This window comes from Homarus americanus, unplaced genomic scaffold (assembly GCF_018991925.1).
Source record: "Homarus americanus isolate GMGI-L3 unplaced genomic scaffold, GMGI_Hamer_2.0 scaffold16712, whole genome shotgun sequence".
In the NCBI taxonomy this organism is placed as follows: domain Eukaryota; kingdom Metazoa; phylum Arthropoda; class Malacostraca; order Decapoda; family Nephropidae; genus Homarus; species Homarus americanus.
This window is the reverse complement of record NW_024757794.1, coordinates 3721547-3745758: the sequence shown is the minus strand read 5'-3', so window position 1 is coordinate 3745758 and position 24212 is coordinate 3721547. Positions and strand designations below refer to the sequence as shown.

Here is a 24212-nt window from a genome sequence, read left to right as displayed (position 1 = left end):
AACACAAACTCCTTGATGTTAACCGGATGAGCCCCGCACTCCTGGCTGTGCTGTAGTCGCTTGTATACAGTATATATGTTTGTAACAAGATGAACGTCTAAAACTAACATTAATCTAAGCTAACTTAACTAACTGTATATGTTAGAAGGATACACGAACCAAGGAGGAGGTATTACAGTACATGAGTCGTGTGTATACTCTAACATTATTTACTCAAGATACTTTAGTTACGTGAGAAAAAAAAAAGAAGAAATATCAATCTCTACACCTAAGATCCTCCCCGCACAAATAAAAGGTACTACATGTTTTCCCCCGTGTAAAATAGGCGGTCATGAGTGCATAGGTAAATCAACGTTACACAGTATTGATATCTTTATAGAACCTATCCTTTGAAAATACCTTACGAGAGTTTAAGATTAAAACATGATTCTTAAGAAACATGATGGATCGTAAGGTGTCTGGAGGCTGAGAAAGATGAGAATAATTATGGAAAATGTGGAATATAGAGACACAAGAGAGAGAGGGAGATATGACACACAGACTGTAAACTAACTTCACTTAATGTTTCAAAAGTGAAGTGTATAATGGAGAATATTACTACCAGATGAGAACACACACACACACACACACACACACACACACACACACACACACACACACACACACACACACTCCAAAAAAGACACAAAAGACCTGGGCCAGCACACACACACACACACTTATTCCCAAACACTCCCATTTCCGACCATCATCAGAGAAACAAAAGCGAGACCCCCCTACCATAAATACGATGGGCTACTCGGCACTTCCCTTATCCTATAGTGAGAGTTTACTGGATGGAGGCCTCTGGAAACACATACATAGGTCGTGACTACAAACAAAAGAGCCTGACTTAGAGAGAGACAGAAAGAGATGGGGAGGGAGGGGAAGAGAATGGGAGGAATGAGGGAGGGAGGGAGAAGAGAAGGAGGAAGGGATGGAAGGAGGAAGGGATGGAAGGAGAATAGGTTGGAAGGAGGGGGGAAAGCGGTAAGGAGAGAAGGAAGAGAAGGAGGGAGGAAATGGTGAGATAGGGAGGGATGGAAGAAGGGAGTAAAGGAGGAAGGAAGGGAAGGAGGAAGAAAGAGAAAAAGGAAAAGAGAAGTCGAACATGATAAGGAGTAGGAGGTCAGAGTGTGAATCGATTATTGAGGAGGTTGCCTGGTATAACCCCCTCCCCGACACACACACACACACACAAAAAAAACCCTCACGTTTCTCTCAACCTAACTCCAACTTTCTGGCCACTCTAACACACACGATTTTTCTTCTCTCCCAAACTAAACTAACTGAACGTTTTCCTTCTTCGGGTCCACACACACACACACACACCAGTCTAGGAAACAAATTTCTCTAATACAAGTTTTCATCAATTTATTCAGAGATGACTACCAAGTTATGCAGATAAACGCAAAATTTCAAGAGCAATTATTCTTATCTGCCAGGCCTCAGCTGCCTTATCGGTACTGCCATTCCTCTCTGGTACTCGTCCAATGTAAACTATAGATTTCCTCCCATTTCCTCCAACACAATCGAAATGTTCCTCCCATATCCTCCAACACAATCGAAATGTTCCTCCCATTTCCTTCAACACAATCGAAATGTTCCTCCCATTTCCTTCAACACAATCGAAATGTTCCTCCCATTTCCTCCAACACAATCCAAATGTTCCTCCCATTTCCTCCAACACAATCCAAATGCTCCTCCCATTTCCTCCAACACAATCCAAATGTCCCCCCCATTTCCTTCAACACAATCCAAATGCTCCTCCCATATCCTCCAACACAATCCAAATGTCCCTCCCATTTCCTTCAACACAATCGAAATGTTCCTCCCATTTCCTCCAACACAACCAAATGTTCCTCCCATTTCCTCCAACATAATCCAAAATGCTCCTCCCATTTCCTCCAACATAATCCAAATGTCCCCCCCATTTCCTCCAACACAATCCAAATGCTCCTCCCATATCCTCCAACACAATCCAAATGTCCCTCCCATTTCCTTCAACACAATCGAAATGTTCCTCCCATTTCCGCCAACACAATCCAAATGTTCCTCCCATTTCCTCCAACACAATCCAAATGTTCCTCCCATTTCCTCCAACACAATCCAAATGCTCCTCCCATATCCTCCAACACAATCCAAATGTTCCTCCCATATCCTCCAACACAATCCAAATGTTCCTCCCATTTCCTCCAACACAATCCAAATGCTCCTCCCATATCCTCCAACACAATCCAAATGTTCCTCCTTGTGGTCTAAACTAAACAAAATCTCCTCTATATCTCGTTTAAACCCTCCAAGAATCTCTCCCTAAAGCCCCGATTCTTTCCCGCAAACTGTCAATACCTGAGTTTCTTTACTTAATTAATTGTTACAACCATCGATTATTTTTTCTTCTGACACATCAACAGGAAACAACTTTAACCTACACACACACACACACACACACACACACACACACACACACACACACACACACACACTACTTCGATGTTTCCTCCCGGATGATATATTGACCTCGCTCTTGTGCCCAACTTCCTCACACTTATCTAAAAATACAACACCTTAATACACCCACTCACTCAAACACACACACAATGATACACCTGTACAGATGATAACTCTCTACCACACAGGTGTTCACTACGCCTCTCATTAGTCACCCGGAACCTGTACGTAAGACGGCTGGTGTTCTCCCCTAATAATAAAAAAGACCATATTGTCTGGATGCTGATGAAGAGTCCTCCATTCCAATCCTACCTATACAGAATGTGGGTCAAAAGTTCCTTCAATAGCCGACGTCAGCCTTAAAAAAAAAAAAAAACCTAACTATAGGAATTCGACGTCAGCGCCTCTCATTTATACCTCTCTTGCACTCAATGATGAAGTTATTAATGGTATATCAATTGTAAGAAACATCCTTTAAGTCCTTACTAAGTTTTCATGTGTGTGTGTGTGTGTGTGTGTGGTTATTTTAGCTCTTATAACATGGCTGAGCCAGTTGAGTCTGAGCTCTCTTGTAGGCACCTGATATATATTGTACATTTATCTCAATGAAGTATGATGTAACATTTAGTATGGAATAGTACAATAGCATGGTGGTAATAAGATCATATCAGAATGTTAGCACGGTTATCACTTCGTTATTTATTTTGTTTAATTTTTTACATTTATATTATAAGTATATACATATTTTACAGTGGTGTTGATATACATAAATATGATAGGGGAGGGAAGCAGTACAACATGCAAGGGTTGGAACTAGAGGACAGAGCTGTCAGTATCATGTCTAGTCGACAAATATAATTATTGCAATGGTAATTTCTTTCTATCTACATGACAATTTATGATATAATGGTTTTGGTGGTACAATAAAAGCAGGAATATAAAGTAGGTATTACAAGAATATTAATACTTAAATAATAAATATATTTTAAGTGATTTAAAGGAAGGGAGAGTAGTCTTTGCTCGGATGGGTGGGGGTAAGTTGTTCCACACCTTCGCACCGTGATATTTTATGGAGGTCTGGGACTGAGAGGAGCGCATGGGGGGTGGTCTTAGTAGCTCTGGGTGTTTTTGCCTATCCTTGACAAATTTAGATTTGCAGTCGTAGCAATGATGGTGATGGAAAAGCTGGTGAGAGAGAGAACAGAGAAAGAAAGAACGAAAGAGAGAGCAAGAAATAAAGGGAAAGATATACAAAAGAAAGCAGAGAGAGAGAGAGAGAGTTAACCTAATTTCCTGCTAACATCAACAGGATCTAGAAGCTAAAATAACACTGTCACCCCAGCACTCCCCCTGACCATCATCGATACCTCCATTAAGTCAATATTAAGAGAGCTGCCGAGATCCAAGCATATGACCTCTGTTTAATGTAATGCCCATGAGAGGATTATCTTGGTTAGGTTAGGTTAGGTTACCCATAATAAAAAATCGGATGACCTGAAAATTAACCCCTCAGCAAACTTATTTCATCTTGTGATTAAATAACTGAACAATACCGAAGGGGGGGGGGGAGAGGTCAGGTTAGTTTATGTCATGTTAAGTTAGGTTAGGTTAGCGTAAGGATGATTAATATTATGGCAAAATACGCTGGAGGGAATATTCTTCAGGCTAATCCTTAAAAAAATTTCACTGGAACACAAATACGCTCCTAAGAAAATGTTAAAGAAGCGTGAGACATCATAAGACTCAATTAGTTTTACTGAAAAACTTGGCGACAAGTTGTAAGGTGACAACAAAGTGAGATCATTACACACACACACACACTGCAACACGACGCACAGTGGCCGGTGGACCGATGAAGCCGTCTTGTGATCCAGGAAATGACTGCATGGGTCGTTCATTATAGCCTGACCAAGGTGCTGGAAGTAACTCGACTAATTACGACTGATAACTCGGAAAATTACCGACTCAGCTAAGAGACACCAGATCTGACGGTCCTGTTAAGTTAGGACAACACTGTAGAGACCAACTGTGAGAGTGTGTGTGTGTGTGTGTGTGTGTGTGTGTGTGTGTGTGTGTGTGTGTGTGTGTGTGAGTGTGTGTGTGTGTGTGTGTGTGTGTGTGTGTGTGAGGTGTGTGTGTGTATGTGTGTGTGTGTGTGTGTGTGTGTGTGTGTGTGTGTGTGGAGGGAGGGTGTGTGTGTGTGTGTGAGTGTGTGTGTGTAAGTGTGTGTATGTATGTGTGTGAGTGTGTGTGTGTAAGTGTGTATATGTGTGTGTGTGTGTGTGTGTGTGTGTGTGTGTCAAAACAACCGGCGACATACAACTAATTAGTAATAGTTATGTTAAAAAAGGACAGCAACAAGATTCAGACAGACAGCAGGAGGATGAGATGAGAGTATCAGATCTGCTGCAGGTAATTGTGTCAATATGATGAAATTACCTTCACCTGAGTGACTGGTGTGAAGGAGAGTGACCAAGGCACTATATCAGTAATTTAATTCATTACACTTTAATCCCTCCCCTTCTATCTCCCCCCCTAAAAGTGAAGACTCTCTAATTAGTGTGTGTGTGTGTGTGTGTGTGTGTGTTTTAGTAATACACTTTATGAATGAATGAGTCAGACACCCAGGGGGTATATTATATCGGAGACAATTCTGTTAAAATATACAAAAAATAGCCAGTGTCTTGGCGAACATTGTGGAGATAATGGGAATGATTTTTGTTCAGTTTTAGGACAGTGAGCCAAAAGACAACATCAAAACCTAACTTAACCTAACCTAACCTATCTTAACCTAACCTAACCTATCTTAACCTAACCTAACGTAGCTTAACCTAACCTAACTTAACGTAACGTAACGTAACGTAGCCTAACCTAACCTGACGCTGGGTTATTGACTCTTACAGTACAAGTTGAGGTCTTTTTTCTGTGGTAATGTTAATAGTCGTGTCTGCATGTCTTATATATATAGTGAAATAATCAATATTACGGTGATACTCTTCCTATATCAGTATAAACAAACTATAGTATTTCTGCGCTAACCTGGCCCATAAGCCACGCCCCTCTTCTATACTAATAGCTGATTGGTTCATAGAAAATTCACATAAATGGGTTCACAATTGGTAACCAGACCTGTTATTACCTAAAGTAAGGTTAAATATCTGGACTATCAAAATGCAAATCATTTCAAGGCATTAGCACTTCAGAGAGGATGTTAGAAAATTTTAAATAATTATTATAAAAGGTCGATATAAATACGCTCTTATATATGCTGAGTCCTGGGGGGGGGAGGTAAAACACTCAGGGGAATCAATCAGCGGGCGGGGCTTAAGGGCCAGTGGAAAGGTATAGGTGTATCATCCTCCAATATTACATTTAAGTACAGAGACACAACAACACATTACACTAAATATTAAGAGAAGTATCTAAATCAAATCTCAAATGGAATGTTGAAAGAAAACGTTAGATTAGTAAAGCTTGGTTAGGTTAGGTTAGTACTGATGGTATTAAATTGTAATCTGTATATTATAGTTATCTATAAGACTGCTCAAATACACATATGTTTAAATTTTCGAAAATACCATAATTATGTTGATATAATATTTATCACACACACACACACACACACACACACACACACACACACACACACACTACCTACCTTAATAATGACCTCATTTGCTCCACTATACCTACAAAAAAAACTATCACCCAGAGCTGTTCATAGTAATGGATTTTTCCCCAAGTCAGTCTAGACATACACCAGACGCACCTCATTCTCCCGACTGCTTGACCTCTCATATTACCAGTCCACAACGTTACCAAATGACCTCGTATTGAGCGTCTGGGATCGAGTCACACCTTCCTAACTCCCTCCTCAACTCCTGCTCCGCCTCCTCCCCACCTCCTCTTCCTTCTTCGCTTCACCTCCTCTTCAGTCTCCTCCTACACCTCCTCCTCCCTCTTCACCTCCTTCTCACACCTCCACCTCTTCAGCCTCCACCTTCAGACCCCATCTCCACCTCCTCCTCCACCTCTTCAGCCTCCTCCTCCACCTCTTCAGACCCCAACTTCACCTCCTCTTCAGCCTGCCGGTTTATGCTCACGGCTACACTCCACCCCGGCAACAAACACTACCCTGACCACCTGACTTACAACCTTCTGTGCTGACCATCTGACCACAACTTCTACTTTCACTATCTTACTTCATTTGCATACAGAGGTCCTCACGCTTTCTCCACTCTCTCTCTCTTTTATCTGTATCTCTCTTATCGCCGCTAGTGGATGGCTTATCTCACTCCCCTTTCTCTTGCTTTCATTACTCTCTCTTGTCTTCTCCCTCCTTCTAGTCAAGATTCATCCTATTTTTTCTGTCAACAACTTTCTCTTTCTCTGTGTCTATAGTTAACTGCTTTCTCCTGTCTTTCTCAGTATTTTTCTAATTCTTATTCTTGGCATTATTCCTTCTCCTCCTCTTCCTCCTCACTGTTTCTGTCAGCATATTCCCCACCCTCTCTCCTTCGCATTAATACTTTCACTTCACTCTCTGTCATCAGCTTCTCCACCCCTTTCCCTTTGTGTTAATGCTTTCACCTTTCTTTTTTTCTCATAATTTTCCCTCTCTTCCCCCTCTCTCTGTCCCTCTCTCTAGATAAACTTTTTTTCATACGCTGCTTATTTCCCCTCCTTTTTTGTGTCTCTCCCTCTTTCGTTATTGCCTTCATCTAATTTTTTTTCCTCTAATTCTTTTTCCCCTTTCCTTCTAAAACTAGTGCATTTCCCCTTTTCATCAGGTCATTCAGTCTATATTTTTGTCAATCGTTTTTTCTGTCACTGTAACACCTCTTTTTTCCCCTAACTCATTAATATCTATACTATTTCACTCCCATCTTCTTTCTCTCCCTCTTCCGTCACTCCCTTCATCTTCCCCTTCCGTCACCCCATTCCTTTTCTCCCCTCTGTCACTCCCTCTTTTCTCTCCCGTCACTCCCCTTCTTACTCTCCTCTTCTGTCACCCCTCTTTTCCCCCTCCGTCACTCCCATCTCTTTCTATTCCCTTCCGTCACTCCCTCTTATCTCCCTTCCGTAACTCCCCTTTTCTCTCCCTCTGTCACTCCCTCCTTTTTCTTCTCCCCCCTTCCGTCACTCCCATCTCTTTTCTCTCCCTCTTCCGTCACTCCCCTCTCTTTTCTCCCCCTTCCGCCATTCCCCTTTGTTCACTCTCCCCTCTTCCTTCACTCCCCTTTGTTTTCTCTGCCTCCTTCCGTCACTCGCAAGTTTCAGACTATCGCCCACTTTAATTTCAGGCTCTAACACCGTCGTTCCAAAACTTTTACAAGGACGCCCAACAAACACGGATCTTTACGAATCGCCTCTCGGGAACACACACACACACACACACACACACACACACACACACACACATACATACATACTGAGACAGACACACACCAATTTTAAGTTTGGTCATGAATGATGGCGGATATTGAAAGCAATCTAAAAACTATAAAACAAGATTGAAAAACCGTTGGCAAAACATAGCCTGTATTTCAACATGGAAAATCCAATTGAAAAACAGCAGGTGTAAAATTAGTCTGTGTTTCAACATGGAAAAATCCGAGTTTCAGGCGCGGTTGAGTACAAAATGCGACACATTGGCTAAACGGAACTAGTAATATCAAGGTATTTCTCGTTTTAATTTAAGATTAAACACCCCAACACTAACCTAACCCAAACCTAACACTAACATAACACTAACATAATACTAACCTAATCTAACACTAAGCTAACCTAACCTAACCTAACACTAACCTAACACTAAGCTAACCCAACACTAAGCTAACCCAACACTAAGCTAACCTACACTAAGCTAACCTAACACTAACCTAACCTAACCCTAACCTAACCTAACACTAAGCTAACCTAACACTAAGCTAACCTAACACTAAGCTAACCTAACACTAAGCTAATCTAACACTAACCTAACCTAATACTAAGCTAACCTAACACTAAGCTAACCTAACACTAAGCTAACCTAACACTAAGCTAACCTAACACTAAGCTAACCCAACACTAACCTAACCTAACACTAACCTAACCTAACACTAACCTAACCTAACACTAACCTAACACTAAGCTAACCTAACACTAAGCTAACCTAACACTAAGCTAACCTAACACTAAGCTAACCCCTCCAGGTGGCTTTAGGGTGGTTGGTCTTACGGTCACACACGAGGAGTTCAACATGAAGGGATAGCACAACGCTGTACAGGTTTGGTTTTAACAGCATCAGAGTCATAAACAACAATTAAAAAAACAAACACAGCTTAATTATAGGTTAGTGCAGCATATTTTGACACTGCTACACTGTATGGTTCACTGCTACACTGTATGGTTCACTACTACACTGTATGGTTCACTGCTACATTGTATGGTTCACTGCTACACTATATGGTTCACTGCTCCACTGTATGACTCACTACTACACTGTATGGTTCACTGCTACATTGTATGGTTCACTGCTACATTGTATGACTCACTACTACACTGTATAGCTCACTGCTACACTGTAAGGTTCACTACTACCTGTTCTAATGACTATGAATAAGAAATACTAATTCAAAAGATGTTCCACAGTCCCTTCCTTCACAGCTGATAAGACCTCAAACTTGTTACATAGAACTTGTGGAAATATAATAGACAGAGGCGCTACAGACAACACATATCGATTACCTGTTCCAGCCTCTTATACCATTTGTGGATCTGTGAATTGGGATGACTTTGATGGACAGCTTTGGTATGTATATATATATTACAAAGAAGTCTGCCTCGCCATATACTGCATAGGACTTTTCCCCCCCTCCACACACACACAGTCTCCAGAACCCAACCCCCTCCACATATTCCATAATTCTTCCTCTTCCACATACTCCATAACTCTTCCTCTTCCACATACTCCATAACTCTTCCCCTTCCACATATTCCATAACTCTTCCCCTTCTACATACTCCAGAACACTCCCCCTTCTACATACTCCATAAGTCCCCCCTCCACATAATCCAGAACCTTCCCCCTTCCACATACTCCATAACCCTCCGTCTCCACTTACTCCAATACCCTCCTACTCCTCCACACACCAATGACTCCCACTCATACAACACACCGAGGGAAAGAGAGACATTAGTCCGAGAAAGAACGAGACTGAGAAAGAAACCTAAGCCAAGGATTGTGCGGCAATCCCCTCGCCATGGTGTCCGCCGCCTCTCTCTTTTGTTAGTATTATTCCAGGAATTACTCAAGCTACTGCAGAAGGGAGGTGACCCGCATCTTCAGTAGCGGCCATCACCTTCTTCTTCTTCTCCTCCTCCTCCTCCTCCCACATTCTATATCTTCCACAGTCACTGGTTGATTGTGTTGTAGTTTGATCTGATGATGATGGTAATAATGACGATGGCGATGATGATAATAATGATAATGACACTGATAACGATGACGAAAATGATAGGATTCTACAAAAAAGTGACGATACACATTTAATCACTTAACTATGATCCCTGATTTCGATGTTATTCTGTCTGGCTGCCATCATCATCATCATCATCATCATCATCATCATCATCATCATCACCATCATCATTATCATCATCATCATACAAAGGTCAAGTGAACTAATTAAAACTCACAACTCCATTTAGCAGAAAAAACAAATAACTTACCTCTGAGAATCCAAGGCTTGATAACCACACGTCTGAACTGTACTAAACCTCTCCCCTGCCTGCACTATGGACACGACACTCACCTAGTGGGAAGAGAGAGAAAATAAGTTAGTAATTAGTATGACTGACAATAACAAACTATAAATGTCAACTACTGTTATATAATCCCACTAAGGGTCTAATTTTTCTCCCTTGCTGAAGAAATAAATAGACCTGAAAGTGTTATTATATATTATTTGTATGTTTTTGTTGTTTTTTTAAGAGATGACTTCAATGGAATTTCACTTGAGACACAAACAGACACATATACAAATTCCTGTAGTCACATACCGAAGTACAGAGAGATGGCTGATATGTACAAGGTTCATTACATATACTGTACTGTACCATATCAGAGCCTTTCCAAATATAAATTCCAGACTTACATTATAGCAATTCATGTAAGGCAAGTCAGAACAACCAGCTGATAGCACACATATAACTATTAAGTAACTCAGAGTAATAGGTAACCCTATGTTTGTTTTGACTTACGGCGAATAACAAAAAATCTTCCGACATTAAAAAAATTATGATATACTTCCGAATTTATGATAATAAACCTCGTTAAAAGATATTAAACGTTGCACAGATCCGAAACTCTACGACAGCTGTTATATAAAGCTGGGCAAGACCATTAAGAAGTATTTACTGGTTACTGCCACCGACCATGGCAAATAATTTGGCAGCCGGGCGACGACATTTAATATAAGAAGCAAGGCCAATAGTTCTTGGTAAGACGCTGTTACACTGGAACTCCATAAGACAGCTGGATGAGTTACACGTAAGGCAAACAAACTGCCTAAAGAAACATATACATTCGATTCTGCCATAAAAAATAATGGTGCAATAAGAAATTTACGCTAATTATTTTCAGTATCTTTATTAAACAGAAATTTAAGGAAACTTGCAACACTTAAGGATGACCTGAAGATTGACCACCCTAAAACTAACCTGACCTAACCCCCCCCCCCCTCCTTTAGGTAGCTTTAGGGTGGTTAATCTTCAAGTGAAATGAACCAGGGTGTCTAATCTTCAGGGGAAACAAGACATGGTATCTAACCTTCAGATGAAATAAGATATGTCTAATCCTCGGGTGAAATAAGCTAGGGTGTCTAATCCTCAGGTGAAATAAGCTGGGGGTCTAATCCTCGGGTGAAATAAGCTGGGGGTCTAATCCTCGGGTGAAATAAGCTGGGATAACTAATCTTCAGGTGAAATAAGCTGAGGGTCTAATCATCAGGTGAAATAAGCTGAGGGCCTAATCTTCAGGTGATCCACATTCAATAACAAGAAAGTTTTAACAGTGAAACAAAATCTACACTAAACTGAAGTAGTGAGGCGTGACAGAACTATGGGAGAAAGAAAATATATAGATCACATGAAGATTAGCCCCCTCCCTGCCTCCCTAGCTTATTTCGACTGATGGTTAAATGCCCTGACGCTGCCTGGGAATAGGTTTAGGTTAGGTTAGGCTAATTCTAAGGTGATATAGGGTGATCCAAATACAGTACCGTACTTAATAATTAATAGAAGCCAACATTCACAATATAATTCTCAATATCATCCCAATATTTACCAGTTGACCTCATAAAACCCGAGAAAAACTAAGGTATTGGGCACATGGTAAAAATACTTCCTAGAAGAAGAAGAAGAAGAAGAAGAAGAAGAAGAAGAAGAAGAAGAAGAAGAAGAAGAAGAAGAAGAAGAAGAAGAAGAAGAAGAAGAAGAAGAAGAAGAAGAAGAAGAAGAAGAAGAAGAGAAGAAGAAGAAGAAGAAGAAGAAGAAGAAGAAGAAGAAGAAGAAGAAGAAGAAGAAGAAGAAGAAGAAGAAGAAGAAGAAGAAGAAGAAGAAGAAGAAGAAGAAGAAGAGAAGAAGAAGAAGAAGAAGAAGAAGAAGAAGAAGAAGTAGTAAGAAGAAGAAGAAGAAGAAGAAGAAGAAGAAGAAGAAGAAGAAGAAGAAGAAGAAGAAGAAGAAGAAGAAGAAGAAGAAGAAGAAGAAGAAGAAGAAGAACAGTTAAAGAAGAAGAAGAAGAAGAAGAAGAAGAAGAAGAAGAAGAAGAAGAAGAAGAAGAAGAAGAAGAAGAAGAAGAAGAAGAAGAAGAAGAAGAAGAAGAAGAAGAAGAAGAAGAAGAAGAAGAAGAAGAAGAAGAAGAAGAAGAAGAAGAAGAAGAAGAAGAAGAAGAAGAAGAAGAAGAAGAAGAAGAAGAAGAAGAAGAAGAAGAAGAAGAAGAAGAAGAAGAAGAAGAAGAAGAAGAAGAAGAAGAAGAAGAAGAAGAAGAAGAAGAAGAAGAAAGAAGAAGAAGAAGAAGAAGAAGAAGAAGAAGAAGAAGAAGAAGAAGAAGAAGAAGAATGAAGAAGAAGAAGAAGAAGAAGAAGAAGAAGAAGAAGAAGAAGAAGAAGAAGAAGAAGAAGAAGAAGAAGAAGAAGAAGAAGAAGAAGAAGAAGAAGAAGAAGAAGAAGAAGAAGAAGAAGAAGAAGAAGAAGTTGTAAGAAGAAGAAGAAGAAGAAGAAGAAGAAGAAGAAGAAGAAGAAGAAGAAGAAGAAGAAGAAGAAGAAGAAGAAGAAGAAGAAGAAGAAGAAGAAGAAGAAGAAGAAGAAGAAGAAGAAGAAGAAGAAGAAGAAGAAGAAGAAGAAGAAGAAGAAGAAGAAGAAGAAGAAGAAGAAGATGGACGAATAAGAAGTAGTACAACAACAACAATAACAACAACAACCTCAGGTAAACCAATATGTCTCCCTCCTTGTGGGGTAAATAACCATAATGCCATTAACAGTAAGTTGTTCAAGCGGAGAAAAGTTAAAGCCGTCGAGAATACCAACTTCCATCACACACACATTAGAAGATGAAGTAGGTCCTGTGTTGCTGCTATCATGGTGTACAATATATCATCTCCTACAACACATTAGAATCACTCAACATCTGCAATAACATAACATCCAATCACATATGTGTCTTGGTATCTTACTTAACTTTCCTTACGGTATGGTCCAAGACAGATGGTTATTTAAAATCACTACAGTTGTTATTGTTTTAGAACCCGATACTTCAACTGGCCAGGTCATTAAACAGGGTCCCAAGTCTTAGTTTGTTACGATAGAAAACTTGTAAAAATTTATGGAGACACAAGGTAGGCCGTTGTAACAATGTATTGCCAGGGCCACCACGAACACAAGTCCTCTCCAACCCTCAACAACTTTTATCAGGTTTCAAACGATATAAAACTTTAAGGGGTCAATTTAAGGCCTTAAAGGTGGGACGATGTTGTCTTTTTTCGACCTCTCTCTCTCTCTCTCTTCACTCTGCATATTTATCTTTCTTTACCATACTCGTACACCTCTTTCTCTCCCTCTCTCCACACAACGCATCTCTCTCTCTCTCTCTCTCTCTGCTTTACCATTGAACCCTAAAATGTGACTGAGAATTGTCAAAACAACAACCTATCTAATAGTAATATAAGAACAATAAAAATACTATTATTACTTATAATAGCAACGACAACATCAATAACAACAACAATAACAGCAATCATAAAATATAATAAAAACGACAACAATAATACAAACAAGAACAATTATATTTATAGTAAAATGAAAAAACTACAACAATAAAAATACAATTGTTCGGCACGAGGCAGGACAACACCCAGTAAATCCCCTTCACCCTCCCCTTAGGGCCTCTGGGTGTTGTATTTCCATTATATAAAAACCTACTGACATAACGACATGCAGCGGGGTTTGTTTTTTCTGCTTCAGTTATAAAGAATCCCGAGAGAAAATAAAATGTGAAATTAACATAACTGTGACCCTGTAGCTTATGGTCCAGAGTAATTACAATATGGTGTAGAGAGAGAGAGAGAGAGAGAGAGAGAGAGAGAGAGAGAGAGAGAGAGAGAGAGAGAGAGAGAGAGAGAGAGAGAGAGAGAGAGAGAGAGAGAGAGATTCACTAAATTGCTCAATGTTATATTTGCTCTCATATCTCTCATTTCATATTCCACATCACAACAAGATCTAAACATTGTAATAAACTGTTAAGATACAGAAACTATCCCAAGTCTACCATAAGGATTTCACTACTGATTCCCAAAGATTTTTTTTAATTAATCCCATCTCCTGACTACTGTAATCCCAACAACATATTTACGGTAATCCCAAAGTGTAAGCTTGAGAAAGAGTTTAATACAGTTCTTAAAGAATAAGTAACGTGTGTTTTTATTTCCTCATTTTATTTAAGCATGTAACAGATCAGATTATTTCATGTTAGGTTATTTTAACATCTGATAGTACTTATGCAGTACAACAACAACCTAACCTAGAAATGAAGGAGGAAAGAAAACTGAGAAAACACAGGAAAACAACAACCTCTCCCCTCCCCTTACGGAACACATGATCATTATAACAGAATCTAGTTACAGTAAACACATGATCATTATAACAGAATCTAGTCAGTGCTACAGTGACCCCCTTACGGAACACATGATTATAACAGAATTATAACACTGATCATTATAACAGAATCTAGTCAGTGCTACAGTGACTTACGGAACACATGAACATTATAACAGAATCTAGTCAGTGCTACAGTGACTTACGGAACACATAATCATTATAACAGAATCTAGTCAGTGCTACAGTGACTTTACGGAACACATGAACATTATAACAGAATTAGTTGTGCTACAGTGACCCCCGTTACGGAACACATGAACATTATAACAGAATCTAGTCAGTGCTACAGTGACCCCCCTTACGGAACACATGATCATTATAACAGAATCTAGTCAGTGCTACAGTGACTTCTCTGTTATAACAGAATCCCCACGGAACACATGATCATTATAACAGAATCTACTCAGTGCTACAGTGACCTCCCCTCCCCCCCCAGTCATATCCTCAGGTATCCGCCTCTCATACATCATAATGAAACCTCTTAAACTGGGGTTCATTATGGATTCATTAACCCTCGTAAACGACTCTTTCAGCTATAGGAACTCCTCTCCATCATTCGTGTTACAAGGTAGTAGGGTGGGGGGACACTACCCGTTATCATACAAAGGGAGGTACTACTAATATTATTAATAATGATGATAATAAATAATAACACTCAATTATTAGCTCCACAATACAAAGAAACATGAGGAATGGCACAGGTGTGACGGCAGGGATAAGACGCGACCGCAGCCAGTCATTATAAGACATATATGACGAGGCAACGACCTTAATACTCCGTCTAACGATGAAGATATGTTTTAAAAGCATAGATAAAATAAATTACTGGACGAAGGGTTGTAATAAAAACGTTATGGCTTACACAAAACGGCTATGAAAAACGTATCTCTGATATTAAACTGTGCTTGGACATGTACCAACTGTAGTAAAGTGTCAAGCAGCCGTGGATGAGCAGCTTTAGGGTGAGGAGACGAAACAGTGTTGGGAGGTTAGACGGAACCAAAGTGTAAAGGCATGAGAAGCGGAAGGGCTGCAGTCATAACGAGAGATTGAGCCAACGTGAGCATGAGGACTGGTGATGGAACATACAAAGGGTGACGACACAAAGGAAATCTGGAGAGCTGCCATCTCTCTCGCCTGACCTACAAGATAAGCACAATTCCAGGAATAAACCAAAACAAGACAAACCTTGAACAAATAAATCACAGGACTGTATTGGCTGTTAGGCGCCAGGGAGGAGGCGGCGGAGACAATGTGAGAGGATAAAGCAAGCCGGCGTGCAGTGTAAACGGGGCGGCTCAATATAGGAGCAAGACCGAGCATCGAGGGGAGAATGAAGGCAGAGGAAGGAGAATGGGAAGCTGGACAAGAAGGCAGTGTGAATTATCAAACTCAGAAGGCAGGGGGTCGTGTAGCAGACTAGTTCACGAGATGGACACGGCCAGCGGTCCGTTAAGTTAGTGGGGAGGATGTAGAGAAACGAGGCGCAAGCGATGAGAAGGAAATGGGGAGGAACTCAGAGGAGGATAAAGATAGCAAGCGGACGGAGAGAGGGAGGGAGGGAGGGAGGGGGGAAGGAAGGAGGGAGGGGTGTAAGGAAAGGAGGGAGGGAGGGAAGGAGGGCGATATGCCAGGAGAGAGCTAGGACCAGCCAGTTTGCTCGGGGTACGAAATACCGCTTCGTCTGTGACATACCTCAGTGGCCACCTGGGAGCAGCAACAACACCTTCCCTGTATCTGGCTGGGTCATTCAGTAACACCACGGTGTTACACTGCAAGTCCTTCTCGCTGTCACCCGCCAAAACACGTCTGCACATCCGCCACTTTTGTACACACACACACACACACACACAGGGAAACACGTATACATGTATTTTCTAACTTCTCTAATTAATAATAAAAACTTCCCACCACAATGAGAAGTAATACACCCCATGTTTCTGTATCCACCATCAGAAAGCATTTTTGTTATATTTCTTTGTTTTTCTTTTCATCCCCCAGTTCCCCCTACAAAGCCTCACCCTGGGTCGCCTGGCAGATGATCAACTTCATCAGAGTAATACTTTATTTCCGAGGCTCCCAGGGATGACGTAATACTACTCCCACAGCTCAGGTATAAATAACCATGTATCATCACCAGGCACCTGTAGTAGCACTCCAGTGCAAAATACACAAACATACAATCATTCCCATCCTGCCATACGTCACAAGTACCGTAGTAACGTAAAACTTGTAGTCACACTATTGTTAGTAAACAACTTTCTATTTCTACTGTGACACGAAGAGAAAAATTCATGGGTAATGTTTACTTTCCTTACAGCGAGAGGAACTTGGCCGAGTATTTACAAGGCTCTCAACACTGTGTTTGCTTTTTCATTTACTAACATCCGAACACTCAGTGGCCGGAGGTTGAGAGTGTTTGTCCACTCCGGGATGGCAATATGTGGTCTGATCCTTACAGCACACCCTACACACCATATGGCTATTGTGGGGTCTGTTGACGAGCTTCAGATTACAGGCTGTTGATTAATACAGAAGGCGACCTGAACAACACCCCCCCCCCCCGCCATCCTCCCTCACTCCTACACATAGTTACTTCTCCCTCTACATATACACAAGTTGACCTGAACAACACACCCCCCCCGCCATCCTTCCTCACTCCTACACATAGTTACTTCTCCTCTACATATACACAAGTTGACCTGAACAACACACCCCCCCGCCATCCTCCTCACTCCTACACAAAGTTACTTCTCCTACATATACACAAGTTGACCTGAACGACACACCCCCCCCGCCATCCTCCCTCACTCCTACACATAGTTATTTCTCCCTCACATATACACAAGTTGACCTGAACAACACACCCCCCGCCATCCTCCTCCCTCACTCCTACACATAGTTACTTCTCCCTCTACATATACACAAGTTGACCTGAACGACACACCCCCCGCCATCCTCCCTCACTCCTACACATAGTTACTTCTCCCTCTACATATACACAAGTTGACTGACACACATAGTTACTCCCTCTACATATACAATAAGTTGACCTGAACAACACACCCCCCCCGCCATCCTCCCTCACTCCTACACATAGTTACTTCTCCCTCTACATATACACAAGTTGACCTGAACAACACACCCCCCCCGCCATCCTTCCTCACTCCTACACAGTCGCTGCAGACCACCGGTGCTCAATAACCGTCCCTGAGATTCAATCCTGTCGTTCACGCTCCAACGTCTTACACAAACACACTGCTCCGTCTCATATGGACGCGTCACGGCACACGATTTATCTGACTTCAGACGACCACCTTAAACTTTTCCTCCCGCCTATCATCCACGGGAATAAGACTGACATTTCACTTAGACTATTCTCTCCTGAACCTAACGATCCATCATAATTTAAAACCATTTATTCGGATTGGTCACAGGAAACCATTTAATTTTGAGAGAAAGCCTTGCAGTGTGTCTTTGCTTGTTCCGCCTCTCTACACTGCTTGAGCAAAACGTCATTTAAAGTTGTAGGTTAAAGTGTGTAATACAGTATTTGGATTGGCTTTAATTAGCCACAAACCACGTCTTTTTTATGCATGTTTTTCCTCCTGAAATATTTTTCAAGTGTGAATCAGCGCATCCAATGGTCAAGTCTTGGTCCCTTTTTTTTGTCTTTTTACATTTCAATGTTTTAAAATGGATAAAAAACTCTTTCACTACTAGTGAAAACTTTCCTCGTTGGAATGAAGGTTGTTCGACCACGATGAAAAAATATATATTTTTGTAATTTAACAGCAGTGACACGGTTGATGCTTTACCATTTTTTTCGAATAAAATACACAGCATGAGTCTATAGTTGTTAATTATAGCATGTGTGTTGAGAGTAAACTGTACCCACTGCTTATTTACAATATATTAAAACCCATTAAAATGCTTTTCATATGCTAAAATATTGTAAGAAACGTTGCCCTATGATGGTCACAAAGGCCGAAGAAAAAATAATAGCATAGGCTTTATGAAGAGCATCCTGTCTCACGCTGATGTGTTCAGAGTAATAGTGATAAACACGATGCAGATGGTGATAGTAACAAAGCTCCCTGCTGGCTGGCCCCGAGGTAAAAACTTTCTCTCTCGCTTTTCTGTCGCAGAGATAAATATGAGCATAATGTGACGCACTCAGCTGACTGTGTCTCTGTTGACGTAATGGTGATGTTGGTCACATGCGGGGCGGGGCGGGGCGGGGCACTTACTCTGGCTTACCAAACACCTTATGTGGAAAAAATTTTATGCACAATCTTTTTTTTATTATTATGATGCAGCGAGCGTGGCCGGAAAGGGGGTGATTCCTTAAATTTTAATTAAGTCGTCAGGTGCTGGTACACCGAAGGGCTCATGTTGATGTTATAATGTATCGCAACACTTTTCCACCATCGGCATGAACACCAGATAGTGAACTCATTTTATTATAAGCGACTAAACACTTCAGTGAAGATTAGTTTGAATTACGAGCTCTTCATTCATAGCAAGGACTCGCATTTTTTTATTCGAGCATAGTGGAGGACTAAAGCAATATTACATTAAGATATTACGTACACGACCCACATGCAGCTTGGGGACGGATGAGACAAATTCTCCTTTACACACACGCAACTTCCTTTGTTCTACACTAATGCACAGCGAGCGAGTCATTGTACCAAAATTCAACATAAGAATCTTTTGGAAATCAACTTTGAGTCGTAGTTTAACAGAATAAGTTAAAATGTATTCTCGCATATACAGTTAGGAGGAAATATTTACTTCAAGAACCTCTAATAATCTACCTTTCGTAATGTAGTTTAACATAGTTGTCAATATTCTCCTCCCATTAGGACATAGGAGATAAATATTTCTCAGTCATCTTGTAGATATTCCTCACCACCGTTCAATTCAATGCATCTAATTTATTTCCGTCATTATGTACTTAGTTACGTCAATCGGATCAGTTCCAGCCTCTCCTAGCCTTACAGAAAAAAATGTCTATCGCGTGAGGGTGTAATATTCAGTACAGTTTAAAGCAGCCACAAGAGAAGGCGTGAAAAAAAAAACACTTTCTGACTAATTGATTTGACAGCCAATGTATGGAGCGGCAGAGGACAAACACATTCTCCCAATACTGTACCTTCACATACCACCACGATAAGGCCCGTTACCACCAGTCTGTTACGGTGGACACTTGAACACTTAATACTGATGGTCAAAAATGATTCAGCCGCTAACATGACACTGATCTAGGTCCGCGTTCACAAAGATTATATACCATAACTTGTTCCCTACAGAAGCTGGTACCAAGAGAGCGTGTATACAATAGTTATATGTGTCCAGTATGTGTAATTAGCTTATCATTTGGAATTTTTGTGCTTAATTCAGGCAGTTAAGATACGTTCTTATTTCTCAATTTACGACGACAATTTGATATACAAGCCTTTAAGAATCCGAGACTAAATAATTTCTGACAACGGCCCGTGTTAATAAGTTCTTTGAAGAGAGGGATTTACTGCGTCCATACACAAGTGCTTAAGTTTATCAACTCACACGTCACTTGAGACGCGTACCTTCATTATAACGACACATTTTCAACACCACAAACAATCTCTCTCTCTCTCTCTCTCTGTCGTCATGATGTTACACTCACCGGCAGCCATAATTAACAAATGTCTGGGATGGGATAAACACACTAATCAAGACTCACCTGCCCTGGACACCACTCACCACATTCCTTCTCCATCCGGCTAATTCACATATAATTTCCACCTGGGGCTCAACCGATACTACAGTAGTAGTAATCATAGTTACAGCGACTAAAAAAGCCTCAACAGTGGCCAACTCCGCCTCTGGGGAGCGTCGTACTGACAATCCACCAACACAAGCGAAGACCTGCTACAGACAACAGCGACCGTCCTAGAGATCCCCACCAACCCCGAGCTTTACCAGCGAGACAACAAAGTGCTTAGTGTTCAGGTCGTCTACGTATCTTTATCTGTGTTTGCTACACCAATGCTGCCATCCACCCAAAGGTGTCCCAGTGTGCTACATGCTTACAAGTTCCGCTGTGACTTGTGTCCTACCGTGCGGCACATCGGAAATGCACCCAATTATCCCTTCCATTATCAGCTTATCTATACATCACATCAACTTTACTTCCATCATATCTATATTACGACACCGCCTTTGTAATACAATAGCTACAGGGACATTACTCCACCTCATACATTATGCCAAAACCTGATTACCTGTTGATGTTTTTTAATAAACCTGATTCTGAACGTGACCTGGAGCCAGAGGTGAAGGTGTCAACAAGTGCTTGAGCATTAATAAGTTCCAGCTTGAGTCGTCTTCAATAAGGTGAGGTACAAAGGACAACAACAACAACAGCATCAGGGAGTGAGCGGCGTAAACACTCGGTGACAACCTTTGTTCTAATTTCGCCCCCGGCAGCTGCCAAGTTTAGTGCACACCGGGGAACACATGATGATGCTCGAAAGAATTCCTTGCTAGCATGCAGCTTCACCAGGGAGAAACATACAGTATATGACGACGATACACAGCAGCTACAAGACACCATTCAAATTTTTCTTATTACTTCCCCAACCTACAGCATCGCCTAAAACGCCTGTACTGTATAATTACCTCATCCCCAACCATGTTCTAGGTGGCTTATCTTCCCTTCTGCTATACCATTCAATACCCTCCCGACTCTCATGCTTGTACTACATTCCTTTACCTGCCTGTGTTGTCTATACTCTCTTCTCCTCCATGTCTCTCGTTCCCTCACTGTTTCCACCAAGGCATTACCTTCTCTTGCCTCACCTCTCCTATCTTTCATACAACAATTATTATCACCTTCCCTACGTGCCTATGTTTCATCACGTGGTCTTAAAATACTCCAAAATAAAAAAAACAATTCATTTTATTTTTTTTTAATACATAAACAAACACATACAAGGGAATGTGATAGAAACGAAGGTAAAGAATGTATGTGAATAATGTGGGAAAAGTAGATTAGGAAGGAGTGGGTGACGTGCTATAGAGGGAGGATAGGGAGAGGGGATAAAGGATGGAACAGGAAGGGGGTGAAAGACGGAAAAAATATAGGGGAAACTTGGAGAGAGAGAGAGAGAGAGAGAGAGAGAGAGAGAGAGAGAGAGAGATTTGGCTCCGACAAGGGAAGGTATGGGTGTGGTGGTGTGTGATATGTGATCAGCCTGGTCGAGACAGGCGCCACTAAAACAGGTTGTTTCTCCCCCTTCGATGGTCACGACTACCGACTCCCATACTTTGTTCTCACACGCACGCGCACGCGCACACACACACACACACACACACACACACACACACACACGCGCGACCTATTACTACTACTACCTCACACACGACCTATTCCTACTGCTACTACTACACACACACGACTATGTGTATAATTAGGTTCACCGCTGTTAGGTCAAAACACATAACTAAACCAAACTTCCTCCAAATGTGTAATGGCGTCGGTTCTTGCTCCACCCCAAAAAGACTCTCTTTGGGGCGTGGCTTCTTAAAAGTGTTGCAGATCTCTTGAAACTGAATGTCCCAATCACCCCAGACGAACCCATTAATGCCATTCCTCCTTGGCTGGATATATCAGTTCCTATTGATTACACTCCTGTTGGTAGTAAGCAAATCTTAAACACCGATGTGGTGAGATGTGTCACACTAGAAACTATTAACAGACACATAGAGAGTATTAAATCAAGTGAATGTTATGCTTTTACTGATGGTTCTGTGCAGACAAACACAGGTAGAACAGGCTGTGCAATTGTAATATATATATATAAAGAAAAAGAGATCATAGTGTCAAACCAGCAAAGGCTGAACAACTGGGCCAGCACAACACAAACTGAACTAACTGGAATCTACTTAGCTATAGGCTACCATAAAGAAAATGGAGGTGGGGTGATATTCGGTGACTCTCAGAGTACTTTGAAATCAATGAACAGCCCGTCAGGTTCTATGTCTAAAGTTGTATGAGATATTAAAAGAAATGTGAAAACTGCCAATGAGAACAACTCTCGTATCGAATTTGTGTGGATTCCGTCCCATGTTGGAATTAGGTATCATGACCGTGCTGATAGACTCGCCAGTGAGGCATGTAAGAAAGAAAATGTTGACCGTGACCTTAGCCAGTCCAATGCTGTACTTAAAAACATTCAAGTCAGAATCATGAACTCTGATCTAGAAGAGCTGAGAAATGCTGAGAGACCTGGCAGTTGTAGCATTAGTTCTGTATTATTATTATTATTATTTTATTTTCAAATTTGTTTTTATTTTATTATAAATTTCATATACTATGAATAATTATTATTATTATTACATTTTCGCCCCCCAGGCCCCGACGTGGGTCAGTGACCTGTGCCTGGGTGGGCTAATCCCCCCCCCCACCCAAAAAAATAAGTAAATATGACAAATTTTGTGACGAGAGATACCGGTATGGCCAGCATAAGGACAGAACCAGACAATTTGATGTAGTCGTGGCCAGAATTAGGCCACTATATTATTCAATGTGACACTGTCAAAGACTTCAGGCCACCTGGCTTATTGTATCATGAACTTTGTAATTACTACATTGAATCGGGGGTGCTTGAGGACATTCTTGCTGTTTATCCCAAATTTGCTAGCCCACACTGATTAGTCTTCAATTAGAATATGACGTCCAATGTATATGAACCACTGTCTTGCATGGCAGTGAACAGTGACATCACCCACACGACTCTGACCTATATATACTGCTAATGAATATGATGTATTCCATTGTGTATGAACCTCTGTCCCGCGTGGCAGTGAGAAGTGATACCACCCTCAGTGTCAAGACCTGACTGAATTACTCAATAGGCAAACTGTACTACAAGCTGTCAATAAATTTGTTAAACTAAACTAAAATCTCTCTCTAATCTAACCTTAGTAAGTAAATCTGCCTAAAAGAAAGTTAATCTGCCCTAACCTTAAAGAAAATTCAACCTAAAAAAAAAGCTAACCTAACCTAATTTGCCTTACATATACTGATTCTATAAAAACCTAACCTAACCTATCCTAACTTAACCTAACCTATCCTAACTTAACCTAACCTATCCTAACCCTAAACCTTCCCCAAAGCAACGCCAACAAAAAACTAAACTACCTCAACCTAATCTATAAAAAAAAAAAAAATAAATAAAAACCGTGCTTAGAGACCCTAAAAAAATAAACCTTCGACCATACTAAGCAAGGCACCCGCCTAGAGTCTTCTTCACCACCACGTCAGTTGAGACAGTAGCACATCACTCACCTCATAGTCTCAAGTCTTATGGAAGAGAGGATGCTGTTACACCTGAGAGAGAGATGACAGGTTGACAGAGGTAGTGCCTTAATCCCTAGAGTCTAGACGGTAACATCGTCTTACCTACAGTACATTGCCTTGACGACTAGGTCAAGACCCACAACTGCACCACTCACCCTCTCCCCCATACTCCCTCCCTGG

The 24212-nt window shown here is 41.0% G+C and overlaps 1 protein-coding gene across 1 annotated transcript in view; it reads right to left on the bottom strand.

The window, feature by feature from the left end:
- Nucleotides 1–10183: 10183 nt before the first annotated feature.
- The window catches only part of LOC121857680 (calcium-activated potassium channel slowpoke-like), a 34817-nt gene continuing 20788 nt past the window's right edge, over nt 10184–24212 (bottom strand). Inside the window, exon 2 of the mRNA XM_042353748.1 lies at nt 10184–10285. Coding sequence (XP_042209682.1) covers nt 10199–10285 — 87 coding nt within the window. The 3' untranslated portion in view covers nt 10184–10198. The remainder of the gene's footprint in view (nt 10286–24212) is intronic.